The sequence below is a fragment of the Phyllobates terribilis genome, unplaced genomic scaffold, assembly GCF_046119375.1.
Source record: "Phyllobates terribilis strain yellow unplaced genomic scaffold, ASM4611937v1 Scaffold_1__5_contigs__length_1240528914, whole genome shotgun sequence".
In the NCBI taxonomy this organism is placed as follows: domain Eukaryota; kingdom Metazoa; phylum Chordata; class Amphibia; order Anura; family Dendrobatidae; genus Phyllobates; species Phyllobates terribilis.
In genome coordinates this window covers 326851161-326867369 of record NW_027362761.1, presented here as the reverse complement: position 1 = coordinate 326867369, position 16209 = coordinate 326851161, and the positions used below count along the sequence as shown (strand labels likewise).

The 16209-nt window shown below is 45.0% G+C and overlaps 1 protein-coding gene across 13 annotated transcripts in view; it reads left to right on the top strand.

Annotated features, from left to right (window-relative positions):
- Positions 1-16209, top strand: part of LOC141259763 (E1A-binding protein p400-like) — a 173526-nt gene that overhangs the window by 89768 nt on the left and 67549 nt on the right. For 11 of the 13 annotated variants that reach the window (XM_073676083.1, XM_073676086.1, XM_073676081.1 and 8 more), the window contains exons 21-24: positions 5-175; positions 7129-7290; positions 8354-8500; positions 8872-8945. In XM_073676083.1, the coding sequence (XP_073532184.1) occupies positions 5-175; positions 7129-7290; positions 8354-8500; positions 8872-8945 (554 nt within the window). The remainder of the gene's footprint in view (positions 1-4; positions 176-7128; positions 7291-8353; positions 8501-8871; positions 8946-16209) is intronic. The other 2 variants (XM_073676084.1, XM_073676088.1) reach the window with 1 other exon arrangement.

Sequence of the window (16209 nt, the reverse complement as noted above, 5' to 3'; positions counted from 1 at the left end):
TCAGCAATTACTACTCAGGGTCAGACTACTCATGTCACATTGGGAGCTCCTAGGCCACAGGCACCAGCAACATTTGCAGCAAGGCAACTCGCCCATTCACAGACGTCCCAGCATACAGTTCAGCAGAGTGTTCTATCTCCAAGGCTGGTGCTCAGTTCTCAGGCTAGGCTTCCAAGTAAGTGTTACAATAAAGCCGTAACGACTGTAAGGGAGAATGCTTCTTCTTACGGAGAGTACCAAGATGGCATAGGGCATGCAATGTTCCTGTGGGAAATTAAATATGCGAATAACCTCTCCACAGAGGAAGAGGTCTTGATCTCTAGTGCCACCAATTGGAAATAGCAGTCTTAAAAGTCAATATCAATCTTTTAACAAGTCTTGCCAAAGACTCTGCATTGCACTGACTAGGGGAAAACGCACCAAAACACTTGTCTGCAAATGGATTGTTTGATTTGGCTTATTATGTAGCAAGGCTCCTTAAAGGATCGATATTTAGTTTTAAGATTTCTACCTCAAAAAAGTGATACTTGTGTTCAAGTCCTTTTCGGGAAGGCCATTTGAGTAGTTATAGGGACTTCATGTGCATTTTCTTTCTAACTGCAATTTTAAAGTTGGTTAAGGCAAATACAAACTAGAAACCTGATTATTTATTGGCTGTGTACATACTTGACTTGTTTTTGTTGATGTTTATTTGCATCCTAAAAGATTAAATACCGTAAGCAACTTTTTAAATAGAATTCAATTAAGATGGCCTATTGCTTAGCCACTGTAAAGTGTATATAACTCTTTACTTAGTTGATTGTCCTGCTGCTTGTACCATGGCATCTACATCCCAATTCTGGGTGATAAAGGTCCAAAACTGATGTCTTCATAATTGTGAAGGACCACAGTTACGATGGGTATAAAAATGACTAAAGCAATGCAGATTAGACTACCGTGAATCTCGAAAAATAAGGCAGGGTATTATATTCTTTTTTGCTCCGAAAGATGTTAGGGCTTCTTTTCAGGAAATGTCTTACTTTTTTTCATGAACAACAATCCACATTTATTCTTAAGAAAAAAATAAAAAATCAACATTTATTCAAATATAATCATGTCTTCACATTCTGGAACATCAACATAACTCTCCAAACTCTGAATTCCATCATAAATTTGTTGAGATCCTTTTTTCAATGTACAACAATTTACTCTTTTTACAGGCTGACGAAGAACGATGGGGTTAGAACAATCACTTATGATTATTCTGTCCTCATATATATCATGTTACTGGCAGCACATCTCCTATTTACACTGGGCAATGTGCTAACAAGAACAATATCCCTGATTTATTAAGACTGGCGTTGTTCAGGCCAGAATAATGGAATGGGGTCGCTGTAGTAAGATGCACCTAATTCATTAAAGGGAACCTGTCACCAGAGAAAAAACCTATTAACCTGCAGATATGGGGTTAATCTGCAGGTTAGTAGCGTTAACTTGCCTGGCACCCGCACTTACCCGAACACTGCAGGGAGAAAATCAACTGTATTTTCCCCGGCAGTGTTCCGGTTTTATCCACAAGGAAGGCACCGGCGCGGGTTCAGTTACCACTCTGAGTATACAGAGCTGCAACTGTAACCACGGCCCCAGCCCTGACACTGGCTCTACATTAGGCCAGCTGTCACTCACGACTGGGTGCGCGCATACAGCCGCTGCTCTGTATACTGTTAACCCCATATTTTCAGGTTAATAGCGTATTTTCTGGTGACCGGTTCCCTTTAAAGGGAATCTGTCAGCAAATTTTTGATAACTCATCTGAGAGCAGCGTAATATAGGCAAAGAGAACCCTGAGACCAACAACATATCACTCTGTTTACTGGGTGCAGCGGTTCTAACACAGAGTTTTTAGATTTATCATGAAGCAGATCTGAGAAGGCTAATCCTGCCCCACCAGGCTCTCTGTGTACAATGTCTATAGACAGTGAGGTGCTCATCACAGAAAGGGGGGCACTTCAGACCAGGAGACAGAGCTGCAGTTTCCAGCAATGATAAGCTCCTGGTGCTAAAACAATCATAGTAAGTAAACAAAACCACTGAGCTTGATAAGAGAGGCATCATCTGTGTTTTAACCCCTACAGCATGCTGTCTTCAGATTACATAGCAAAAACCTGCTGACAGATTTCCTTTAAAAGGTGCACACAACTTAATAAATTGTGAATCTTACAAGTACCGCGCCTCTGGCAGACACACACACACACACACACACACACACACACACACACACACACACACACACACACACACACACACACACACACACACACACACACACACTGCACACACACACACACACACACACACTGTGCATACAGTACATACCAGCCTGTCTCCTCTTCAGTTCCAGATTCCTGCAGTTGAGAGACCTTTGGTGATGACATGCTCACATGATGATGATGTTACCCAAGGTCCTCAAGCAGGCTTGACCTCAGAATAGAGATGGTGAGGACCTCTAAGAGTGGGCGCACTGAAAAATTGCTTAGTTTGCCCCCTATTCTCCCAAATACAGCCTGTCTCCTGTTCAATTCTCCAAATTCCTGCAGTTGAGAGACCTTTGGTGGCATTATGGTCACATGACTATGAAGTCACCAAATGTCCTCAAATAGTCTTAACCTCGGAATAGAAACGCTAAGGGAGTGGGGGACCTGGGCGATTGCCCAGTTTGCCTTCTCTGAACACCAGCCCTGACTGTAACTAGGGCTTATTTTTGGAGTAGGCCTTATATTTCAAGCATACTGCAAAAATGCTGTAAAATCATGCTAGGACTTATTCTCAGGGAAACACTGTAAAACAGCTTTTTTAATGTAAATTTATGATGTATGCAAAAATCGTTGTTTCCATGTTAATAGTGTCCATTGCCAACAAGTTAGAGATGAAATACCTGGCGATGAATACTGTTTTATAATGTATTGTATGTAAACCTGTATATATTTTTTTCTAATGCTACACAGCTGGTAATCACGTATCATGTGTGTTTTTCTTTAAACTTTAATCAACGTTGATCTCCAAAGATCATATGAAAAACTTTCTCGGATATGACCTAATATGTAAGATAATGTTCGTTATTTCAATTAAAATGATTTAAAATTGGCTTCTCCATGTACTACAGTATAGATAAAAGTGGAAGGGACTCGGACTTGTAAACGATGCTGCTTAAAGCATCAACTAAGAGCAGTTCTCTCTATTCCAGACTGCTTGAGACCACTTTTAGGTAGTGGTCATACACATTAAACAAACACTTATTTCTAAGGAATCCTTTCAGATCGACCAAACATGCATCCCTTTTGCATCCCACATTTCACAGGTGGAGTAGGGGAATAAACTGCAGCTTTGAACCTTTGCCCGAGGTAACATAGGATTAGACATGTGCTGTTGGGGTTTAGAGTTTTGTTTGGCCCCTCATACACAAGTAGATTGTCAAGAGGCTAGCTATTTTTGTCTGCATGTTGCATTGTAGGCAATATCTACACTTTGTCCTGTTTACTTGCAGTGTAATTGGGAAGCAACAGGTATCAGAGCTGTGCAATGGGGGTGATTTCTGGAAAATAACAGATTTGAAGAGAATCGGTTACCATGTTTTAGCTACCCTATCTGAGAGAAGCATGTTGTAGGGACAGACTCTTATTCCAACGATGTGTCACTTGGGCTGCTTGCCTCAGTTTTGATAAAATCCCTGTTTTATCTGCTGCAAGTCTACCAGTTTTCTGAATGCTGAGCTTTGTACAACCCCACCCACACCACTGATTATTATCTGTGTACACTGTGCATAGGCAGTCAGTGCTGGGGATGAGGTTATGCAGAGTACATAAATATGGACGTGTATCTGGCTGCAGGTTTGCTAGTCCTATTGTGTTAACCTCCTGCTGATGATAAAAGTGATTTCTTGGGCACTTCATTGTGGGTCAAAGAAAGCTATGGGTGTATGTTACTATGACAAGGAGCCTGATACTAAGAATTACAATGAGCTAAAGAACAAAAGTTGGCTCCCCCTCAGCAGGGTACACCCGCCTACTGGCATTAAGCTATTCAGTTTAGCTTAGTGTCAATTGTCTCCTGTGCATAGGGATACCGGAGACAAATTTCTTCATTTTGCCGGGTCTCCTAGCTACACCAGCAGTGTCCAGTATGAGAAGGAAGGTTCGCTTCATCTCTTTCTAAACTTAAAATAGCTGATCAAGCTTGTCTGCCTTTGACGCTTCTGGGTGAAGTCCCATCGCTTTGTTACTGCCTCCGTTGAGAATTTCTTTCCTCAATGGACCTTCAGGTTGCCAATCTCCACAATCCCAATTTTTCCAGCTCCGCTCCCAGTGTGTTCACAAAGATCTTGGCTGCCATCATGGCCCTTTTGTGTGTCAGGGGGATAGTGGTCATCCCCCTACTTGGACGACATCCTTGTCAAGGCTCCCACTTTCTCAATGAACCTGGAGTCTGCAGACACACCATCTTGAAACCAATCAGTCATCCCTGCTCATCGTCTCATCTTCCTGGGAATGCTATTCAACACTGTCCATGGTAAAGTTTTACTTCCAGAGGACAAAAGGTCGACTTTGCAAACTGGCATCCAACTTTGAGCCGTCCCTCTTGCCTTCCTATCCGCATCTGCCTTAGAGTTCTGGCAAGATGGTGGTAGCCATCGAGGTGAACCCATTTGATCGGTTCCACACCAAACATCTATAGCTGGCCTTCTCCCCAATTGCAACAAGACTATCTTCTCCCTAGATAACTTGATCCTTCTTCCCACATCATCAGCTAGTTTCTGATCTAGTGGCAGAACTCTCCCCTCATTCATCTCTGTAGTTCCTTCCTCTTGATTAATTTGAAGATTTTGACAACGGGTGCCAGACTTCTTGATTGGGGAGCAGTCTTCCTGAAGCTTACGATGTAGGATCTGTGGAAGAATCACAAAGCCCTACTTTCCGTTAATGTCCTAGAACTCAGAGCAATTCGTATATCACTTCTACATTGGCAGGACCAGCTGTTGGGTCTCCCAATCTGAATTCAGTCCAACAACGCCACCGCCGTGGCTTGCATCAATCATCAAGGAAGGATTCTGAGTCAAAAAGCCATGATGGAGGTTCACAGATCCTCAACAGGGAGGAGCAGAGAATTCTGGCAATCTCCGGCATCCTCATCTCGATAGACAACTTGGCTGTGGACTTTTAAAGTCGCAAAGGAGTAACCATGGAAGAGTGGTTCCTAGATCCGACCATCTTTGATCAGATCTGCCTGAAGTGAGGCACTCCAGACGCCGACTTGATGGCATCCAAACACAACCGCAAAGTTCCTTGGTCCTTGTCCAGGTCTTGCAACTCTCTGGCAATTCCATGATTCTAATTTTTTATTCTATCTCTTCCCTTCTTAACCTTTGCTACCCAAGTTGCTCAAGAAGATCAAGTTAGAAATAATAGTTTTCATCCTTTTTGCCTCGGAATGTCCCAGAAGATCACAGTACGTGGAAATGGTCATTCTTCTTGCAAACATTCCATGGAGGCTTGCAGCTTGACCAGACGTACTTTCCCAGGGTAACCTCTACCACCTGAATACTCGGTCGCTCAATATAATGGCATGGCTGTTTGAAGCCACAGTTTTAAAATCTTTAGTTTTTTTTGATCAAGTGGTGCTCAGAAGCACATCCTCATTTCATCTCTACCATCGTACCTGGAACGCCTTCCTTCATTGGTGTGAATCTCACACGGTCACCTCTGTTTTTTTTTTTTTTGTTGTTTTGTTTTTTCTACCATCTCTCTTCGCATACTTGCAGTCAGGTTTTGAGTCTAGTTTAGCTCTTGGCTCCCTCAAAGGTCAAGTCTCAGCCCTGTCTTCCTTTTTCAGAAAGATCTGACTTCTAAGCCTCAGCTCAGGACTTTTCTTCAAGGTGTTGCTCACTCTTCTTCCTTCACGGCTTACGTTTGATCCCTGAGACCTTAACTTGGTGCTTAACACTATTCAATGACCTTCTTTTGAACCAATCCAGAGCATTTTCCCACTCTGGCTTTCCTGGAAGGTAGTGTTTTTGATTGTTGTTGCTTTAATCAGGTGAGTATAAGAACTGGCTTCTCTGTTCTGCAGTTTTTTGTTTCTTGTCCTTTACCTATACAAGGTGGTTTTGCGTCCGGTACCTTTGTTTCTTCTTTCCTCCTGTCGTCGCCACATATTTGGGACGTTCTGAGACGACGTGCCTGTTCCAACTTAAATAGTAAAATTCAAATATGTGCACGGAAGAGCCATGACTGATACATTGAGCATCAGGACAGGTCTGTCTTCATTACATCGTCGGTCAGCGTTTTATAGGTTAATAGTTATACATCGTAACAATATAATTGGCTCAACTTATCTCTACATATGTGCTGGCATTAGCATACATACATCTTATTGGATAAAGGTAATTCCGTCTACACCCATCCTGTGGATGTGGAATCTCTCACTTTCTAGTTTCGTTTCTCTTTCCTGTGTTTTCTGTAAGTCTTTGGACAAAGACTCCTTATCTCACACACACATAATGTCTCAAACTGCATTTAAGAAAGCAGAAGATGGACTTAGACTATCCAAGATAGAGTCAGGATAGATGAATGTAAATCCTGCTCTCACACACCTTAATGAAGAGATCATTCTGTTTCACTCTGTCCTCCTCCCTCTATTCCATTGGAGAAATCCTTACTCTGTTTGGTCTTGATCAGAGCTATGTATCAGTACTTGACGATGACGAATCGACCGGGTGTTTTGGATGAAAATTGGATGGTTGTTCATTTGCTCGTCTGACCCCGACCTTAGTGCCAGCAGAAGTATTAATAGGTAGAGGGTTCACATAGGAAGACAGCACATGATGACAGTGAAGAAGGAATACAGCACAATAATTGTGTTTTTCATCGGAGTTGTGCTTTCATTAACTGCTACTGATTTTTATTTTGTTACCGATTTACTGCATTTAGAATGTTCACATATCCATCTTCTGCAATAAGAAGTCAATAGGGTGTGAACAAAAGCATTACCATTTCAGTCATGATTCCTAATATAAACAAAAAAAAAGAAAAACTAAAATATCATGATTTAAGCCAAAATGTCCGTGACTGTTTGTTTATTTGTTATTTTGCATAGGTGGAGAAGTTGTAAAAATTGCCCAACTTGCTGCTGGGGCGTCCCAGGGACGAATTGCTCAACCCGAGACACCAGTTACTCTGCAGTTCCAAGGAAATAAATTTACTCTATCTCAGAGCCAACTGCGCCAACTTACTGCTGGACAGCCCTTACAGCTACACGGTATCTCAAAAATTGAAAAAAGCTTTTATACTGTTTTAGGTTATTCACATTCTAGAGTTAAACAAGTTGTCTACTACTTGGACAACTCCTTGTCATCCCCCAAGCTTTGCCCCGATAAAGTAAAAAAAAACTATACTCTCCTCCCGTGCTGGCGCCTTTTCTGCTGAGTCAGCAGTCGCTCTCCTCGGGGCTCCCGTGCTAATGTTGTGACATGTGATCCCGGCGCCCAATCAACACTGGTGTCACTGTTCCCACCTCCTGTCGAATTGGACATGAAGAGGAAGTCAGAGATGAGCTGCAGCCCAGACTTCCTCTTCATGTTCGATTTGTCTGAAGCGGGGACAGTGATGCCAGCGCTGATTGGGCGCCGAGGTCACGTGTCACAACAATCGCAGGAGAGCCCCGGGACTGCGAGTGCTGACACGGCTGGAGCGGCGCCGACACGGAAGGTGAGTATAAGCTTTATAATTTTGGGGACAAACCTTTAGATCAAGCAGTGGTCGTCAAAGTAGTGGACAACCTCTTTAAAATACGTTATTCACAATGTCAGGAGCTTAACATTTTTGATACACAGCTCTAAATCTTTGACTTTCAGTGGTTTTCCACCCTTGTGGACATTTTATTTAGTTTAAATGCATTCATTTGGGACTAAAAGTCATTTTTTGCACTGTTTGGATTTTACAGGCTTTTTGTTTCCATGCACATTCAACTTTGATGTGCTTTTTGGTCATAAGTCAGCTGAGAGGAGCCTATAAAAAGAAAAAGTTACCAATTGATTCTAATTTAGCTTATTTTTCTGCCAGCAATAGTCTGTACAATACAGAGGTTATAGATGGCAAATTGTGCAATATTTTTGTTGAAATCCAATTGCACAAGTCATTTTTAGCCCCAAATGCATTAATTTAGGTAAAATAAGAAAATTATCTGAAAGGTGGTGAACCCCTTTAAATTATAAAATTCAAATTGAGTAAGATGAATTATAAAGAAAAGACTTCCATTTTTAATTTATGTCCACTATTGAATTTAGCTTAAAAAATGCATTTTATAATGTCTTCTTTTTTAGGTAATGTTCTACAGATCGTTTCAGCCCCGGGCCAGTATTTGCGTCCTCAAGGATCTGTTGTTCTTCCAACTATGCCACAGGGTACTAACGTTATGAGAAATCAGCCCCAAGTAGGAGCTTCCCATGTTAATACTGTATCATCGACAGGTAATTAATAGTTATGTATTTTACAATCATTTCTTATTTATACAAAATCTGCATGGCTATGGATTCATTTCCAAAAATTATCATGTCAATAGGCTTTTTAGGGGTTGTTCAAGATAATAAAGATTAATTAAAAGCAAGCAATATGATAAAATTTCAAAACAATCTATATTCGCACAATATATTCCCCACCACTCCAGAGCTACCTACCAAGTCTTTGTTTACTGGAGCATCGGGGTATATAACACTGATTATAGGTTATATATGTTTAATTATCTTATCGTGTTTCCTGCCTTTGACCATTTCTTTGTCTTTGGAAACACACTGATTATTGTATTGGTTTGTAATACAGAGGACTGTTTTTCTTGCTATAGTAACTCCCAGATCCAATCAAACTACAGTGGAGACAGTACCAAAATCAGCTTCTGCTGCGCTACCCAATGCACAGGTATGTACATTGCCAAGGTAAATCCCAAATGTAGAATGGGGCGCTCTTGTCATGATCATCTCATCTAATTTTGGATATGTTGGCATTTTTGGTACTCACCGTAAAATGTTTCTTGGAGCCTTCATAGGGGCACACAGGACCATGGTGTATGCTGTTGTCGCTAGGAGGTTGACACTAGGCAAAAAAAGAAATAGCTCCTCCTCCACAGTATACACCCACCTACAGGCACCAAGCTCACCAGTTAGTGGCTAAAGCAGTAGGAGGAACATAAAATAATTAACTATGCAATGCCCAACGGGGCACAGCCGTGAAAACTAAATTAGATTCCCAACAGGGCCATGTACCTATGCCCAAAATCAAGGAGGGTGCTGTGTCCCCCTATGAAGGCTCCAAGAAAGAGATTTTACGGTGAGTACCAAAAATCCCTCTTTCTTTATCGCTTCATTGGGGGACACAGGACCATGGGACATCCAAAAGCAGTCCCTAGGGTGGGAGAACAAAAGATAGCCACAGACTAGGTCTGACTGCGGGCAACCGCTGCCCGCAGAACCTTCCATCCAAGACTGGCATCAGCCGAGGAATAAGTGTGGACCTTGTAAAACCTTGAAAAGGTGTGGAGTGGAGACCATGTTGCGGCCTTACAGATCTGAGAAGCTGAAGCCTGATAGCTTACAGTCCAAGAGGCCCCCACCGCCCGGGTGGAGTGAGCCCTTACCCCCGGAGGGGGAGGTTTGTCCGAGACGCGATATGCCTCCAATATGGTTTAACGTATCCAACGGGCGATGGTTGACTTGGAAGCAGGAAGACCCTTGCAACGCCCTTCAGGGATGACAAGCAGGGCGTCCGAACGCCGAAGGGAAGCCATTATAGAAGGGTACACACGTAAAGCTCTGACCAGATCCAGTTTATGCAGGGATTTCTCCCGTGGGTGCACTGGGGCCGGGCAGAAGGAAGGCAAAACAATGTCCTCATTGATGTGGAAAGAGGAGACTACTTTTGGCAAAAAAGAAGGCACTGGCCTGAGCACTATCTTGTTTTGATGGAAGACCAGAAAAGGCGACCGACAAGAGAGGGCTGCGAGCTCTGCAACCCTCCTAATAGAGGTAACAGCCACCAGAAAAGCCACCTTCCAGGAGAGAAGAGAGGTTGAGATGTCCTGAATGGGTTCAAACGGGGGCTGTTGAAGGACTCTCAGGACCATATTAAGGTCACATGGATCCACCGGGGGTCAATAAGGCGGCGCCAAGTGAGCCACCCCTTGTAGAAACGTCTTGACCGGAGGACGGAAAGCCAAGTTACGTTGGAATAGAATGGACAAGGCAGAAACTTGGCCCTTGAGAGTGCTTAGAGAGAGTCCCGCTTCCAGGCCAGACTGAAGAAAGGCCAAAATGACCGGTAACGAAAAGGACATGGGAGCTAGCTGATCTTTCTCACAGTGACGAAAAAAGGCTCTCCAGGTTCTGTGGTATATGCGCGAGGTTGCGGGTTTCCTGGCACTAATTAGGGTCTGGATGACTTCCGCAAAGCCCGCCTTCTTCAACACTGCGGCCTCAACTTCCATGGCATTAAATTCAGAGAACAAGAACTCTGATGAAGAATAGGCCCCTGAGGGAGGAGGTCCAGACGGTCCGGTAGTCTCCAGGGGGAGTCGACGAGCAGGTTTACTAGATCTGCGTACCAGACGCGTCTGGGCCAATCCGGGGCTGCTAGAATTACCGGTACTCCTGTCTTGATCTTTTTAACGACCCGAGGGATCAATGGTAGAGGGGAAAAAAGATAGGGCAGCTGGAACTGAGACCATGAAATGACTAGTGCGTCTTGAGCGATCGCAAGGAAATCGCAGGACTGGGCTACAAAGGATGGAACCTTGTGGTTTAACCGAGACGCCATGAGGTAGACGTCTGGCGCGCCCCATCGTAAGCAAATCTGATGAAACACCTCGGGATGGAGAGCCCATTCTCCTGAGGCAGGCCCTGCCGACTGAGGAAGTCGGCTGCCCAATTGTCGACCCCCGGAATGTGGACTGCTGAGATTGCTGGAACTGTGTTCTCGGCCCAAACTTGCACTCTTGCCACCTCTTTTCAAGACTGACTTGCTGCGCGTTCCTCCCTGACGGTTTATGTACGCCACAGCCGTGGCGTTGTCCGATTGTACGCGGACTGGGAACCCTGCAAGAAAATCCTGCCAGTGACGCAACGCCAGGTAGATCACCCTTATCTTCAATATATTGATTGGTAGGGAGACTTCGTGGGGACTCCACCGGCCCTGCACCGTGTGGTGGAGGAAGACTGCCCCCCAACCGATGAGGCTGGCATCGGTTGTGACCACCTGCCAGCGAAGCGGTAGGAATGACCTCCCGGGTCTGAAGGAAGAAGGGCGAGTCCACCATGTTAATGACCTTTTCACATGAAGAGGTAACCTGATGCGTCGATCTAGAGACTACGGGTTCTTGTCCCATGCCAACAGAAGGGCCAGTTGAAGAGGCCGGGTATGGAACTGGGCAAACGGCACTGCTTCCATAGCTGCCACCATTTTTCCCAAGACACTCATGCACAGGCAAAGACAGCGTAGACTTGGGTCGGAGAGAAGGTGAATGCCCAGACGGAGAGAGTTTATCTTTTTCCTCGGGAGAAGGACCCGGGCATGGGTCGTGTTGAACTGCATCCCTAGAAAGGTTACGCGTTGAGATGGGACCAGGGAGGATTTGTCTGTGTTGGTCAGCCAGCCTAACCGAGAGAGCGTGTTCAGGGTGATCTGGAGACTGTGGAGACGGTCCCTAAACGTGGGACCCTTGATCAATAGGTCGTCGAGGTAGGGGATAATTACAATCCCCCTGGCTCGTAGAATGGCCATGACCGTCGCCATTACCTTCGTGAAAACCCTCGGGGCGGAGGCAAGCACGAAGGGGAGAGAAGTGAACTGGTAATGTGCTTTCTGGAAGGCAAATCGAAGGAACTTCTGATGTGGTGCGCAGATTGGGATATGAAGATACGCATCCTGAATGTCCACTGAAAATAAATATTCCCCGACCTCCATCGTGGCGATTACCGACTCCATTCTAAAGTGCCGTACGTGTACCTGGCAATGGCCTGAAGGAAACCGGGAAGCAGGGATGGATGCGGGAGGCGGGATCTGAGAAATCGTGTTCCTAGCATGGCGTTGAACTCTATCTTGTAGCCGGAGGTCACAATCTCCTTGACCCAGGCATCCTCTATTGCCAAGACCCAAGGGTCTCGGAACAGAAGTAGACGGCCGCCCACCCTGGGAGAGATCCCAGGTGGGAGTGACCGGTCATGCTGAGGAAAATCTGTTGGATCAGGATCCAGAGGTGGAAGAGCGACCCTTTGCGCGCCAGTTGGGAGTGGGCCTAAAGGTAGGCTTACGTCTCTCTTGCTGTGCTGGGGTACGGTCCTGTTGAGAGGAGGGACCCGGTTGAGCGAACCGACGAAAAGACCGGAACTGAAGGGAACGTCTCCTAGGAAAGGGGCGATTAGGTCTCGGCTGGGGAAGGGAGGTGCTCTTGCCCCCAGTGGCATCAGAGATGATCTGGTCTAACTTAGACCCAAACAACCTGGAGCCCAGAAACTGGAGATTTGTTAGTGATTTTTTTGGAGGCCGGGTCGGCATTCCAAGTCTTCAGCCAAAGAATTCTACGTATAGCGATGATATTGCTAGAGACGCGGGCTGAACAGGTAGCGGCGTCAAGGGACGCCGTGAGCAGATATTTCCCTGCGTGGGCGATCTGATCCGCTAGGTCAGCCAGATCGTCTGGGGAAGCCCCCGTTAGGATGCCCTGCCTAAGCTGTTTGGCCCATGCGGAGACTGCTTTTGATACCAAAGTTGAGGCGAAGGAAGGACACAGGGAGGTGCCAGCAGCCTCGAAGGCTGACTTAGCCAAGGCCTCAACCTGTCTATCCGTAGTGTCCTTGAGGGAGTTTGGAAGAGACAGCACCGTCTTAGCCAAGAGACGAGAGACAGGAGGATCCACAGAAGGGGACTCCGTCCATTTGCTGACAAGGTCGTGGTTAAAGGGCTATAGCATGTCTAACTGTTTCTTTCCAGTTAAGCGCTTTTCTGGATGCTCCCACTGTTTCTGAAAGACACCATCAAATTCTGAATGGTTAGAAAAGGTGCGTGCCGGGCGCTTAATTCTCTTGAAGGAAACTGAGTAGTCCTGAGAAGGGCTCCCGTCCTCTTTAACATGCAGAGTCTGATTGACGGCTGATATAAGGCTGTCAACCATGTCCTAGATTCTAGAATATTGGTCCGTGTCGGATACAGAGTCAGAATCTGATGCCGTGTCTGATCCCGGAGCGACCTCTGGGGAAGAAGAGGTGTGAGATGCAGGGAGCAATTTGGAGTCTGGAGAGCTGGAAGATTAACTTGTTTGAGTCTGTTTCTGAGAACGTGCCCTCGGTCTGCCCTTAGGAGGAGGGGGCAGGGGTGCCTGCGAATCGTCCGTGGGAACGTTCGGAGCACTGGTGGCTGTGGATAACATAGGCAAGCGTTCTAGGACCTGCACTAGAGATTGAGATACCTTGGTGAGGTCAGAGACAGACTGGGACATAGCAACTGCCCACTCCGGAGGAGGGAGAGTTACTTCGTCCTGAGCGGCAGGGGGGTCTTGGGGTGCCAGCATGGTGGGAGGCTTGCAAGTCGAGCAGAAAGCCGTTGTCAGATCCGCGGGCCACTTAGTACTTCAAAGAGCACAGGCTTAGTATGTGACTGTGTGAGTGGGACGGACAGAAAGCTCCCTGGGTTTGGGCATATGTGCCTAACCAGGAATACTGCAGAGGAGGGAGCCTGTGGACAGGAAAGGGTGTGTGTAGGTGCCACGGCAGGACCTACCCGGTCTGGAATGTCCACGGTCCCGTATCCCCCGTCGGAAACTCCGGAGCTGCGGAGACAGGAGCAGGGCTGTGGTGATGAGGCAGTCAGGCAGAGTGATGCTGCCGGAGCCAGAACAGAGAGCAGCGTAGAGTGGCGGGGCAGGAGCATAGCATGCTGCCCTGAGTAACCTAGGGGAGCCGAGGCTCTGATAGGCGGAAGGAATGGGGGCGGGCTTAAGAACCCAGCCACTGATGGGTCCCCTGGAGAACTGTCGGCGTGGCAGAAGCGTCACATTGCTCCTCGGCCCTGATTGGCCGATTGCCGGAGGGGGCTTATACCTGCCGGTAAGAGGAACGCCCCACCCGAGAAATGCCACACTGCTCTCTCGGTCGCTTGAGAATGGGGATAACAGGAGACGCAGTTTTCCCTGTTAACCCTGAAGAGCTGTATCTGAAAAATAAATAACAAGGATTAATAAAACACAACAGGGTTTAATCAGTTAGGATCCAGGTCTACCTCCTACAGACACTAAGCATAAACTGGTGAGCTTGGTGCCTGTAGGTGGGTGTATACTGCGGGGGAGGAGCTATTTATTTTTTTGCCTAGTGTCAGCCTCCTAGCGACAGCAGCATACACCCATAGTCCTGTGTCCCCCAATGAAGCGATAAAGAAAAGTTTACTTGGACCGCCATTAGTCAGCCAGCTACAACATTTTATTTTATGTTTCTCATCTGCACTAAGGAGAAATTTCTGATATTGACATATAGCAAAGCGGTTTTAACCCTTGTGAATGTATAAATTATGATTTATAAATCAATTTCCTATGAGTCATTAAATACATTTTGCTAAAGCGAAGATGTGACTTAGTTGCAATGATTGAAAACTTTGAACTGCTTTCACATTTTAATCAGAAAGCTGAAAAATCAAACAAGAATGGTTGTATATGTCCTCATCATATGCTGATTGCAGCATTATCATCTGTGCCCTTCTCTATAAGGCCGCGTTCACACATTCAGTATTTGGTGAGCCAAAACCAGGAGTGGAACAATCAGAGGAAAAGTATAATAGAAACACGTCACCACTTCTGTATTTTTTACCCACTCCTGGTTTTTGCTTACAAATACTGATGTAAAAAACTCACTAAATACTCAATGTGTGCACATGGCCTAAGGCTTTGGTCACATTTTATTTTAGTAAAAAAATTGCTGCATGCAGCATTTTTTGTGAGTTATGGAGATGTGAACATAGCCGGACAGTCTTGCATACCTTCTATCTATTCTAAATACAACTGCCCAGTTAATCCACACGTTCCTCGGCTTCTCTACCATTTATTTTGTTAATCCTTTCATTGGCTATTGAAGTAGTGACAATAACTCACAAAGCAATTCATAGACTGTCCCCTCCATATATATCTGCTTTTATATCTTAGTACATGTCTGTTGTTTGCAAGACCTTTTTCTCACTTGTTCTTTCCTGCAGTCATATTTAAGATTCTTTGCATCTTCCTTACTCCAGAATTTGCACCCCCCTCCAATCCCCAAACTCCTCACTCTTTTATCTTCCAGATTTTCAAAAGCAACCTGGAAAGTACAATCTGTGATAACCCTGTTGGTAACACACAACTATATCAACAGTTTTTACTCTCCTCCTACTGTCCCTGTCCCCTTTCCTTTGTAGTTTTCAGAACCTTGATGGCAGGGGGTATCACCTATATCAGTCTTATTACCCTGTAAGAGTATGGGCACACGTTCAGTATTTGCTTCAGAAAAATCTGCTGCAAATACTGATGTGTTGGCAGGAAAAACGCAGCATAAAATACATGCATTTTTTTATGTGCTTTTCCCACTTATTAGTATGGGTGAATCTGCAGCAAAAACGTTGAAAGAATTGACAGTCTGCAAATTTGCAAGGAAAAAATAAGCAACATGAGCATGAGACTTCAGGAATCTCATTGACTGTGCTGGTACTAGGAAATCTTTCAGCTTTTGTGACTAATATGCGCAGAAAAAATGCGACAAACGTGACAAAACCACAATATGTGCACAGACCCTAAGGCAAGATTCACATGTCCTTTTTTTTATGTGGCCATGCATGGACCACCATTACCACCTCAACTGTGGGTTTCCTATCCTGGAGGAACAACTTCATGTATGCCTATGAGACTTTTAGTTTAATTCATGAGACCCGTGTTCAGGTGGGGAATGGTGGTCCGTATATAAAATATGAGTGTATGGATCTATCATTAATTTATATTAATTTTATCTTCTTGTTTTTATCATTTATGTATGTTCTGTATTCAATTCCCTTTGTTATTCCTACAAACTGAAAGTTTATGGAAGTTTAAAATATAAATAAAACTATGCCCCCATCACTCCGGTCTTGATAAGGGGGCGTGTTGGAGTAGGAGGCACCTAATTCATTAAGAGGAACATTC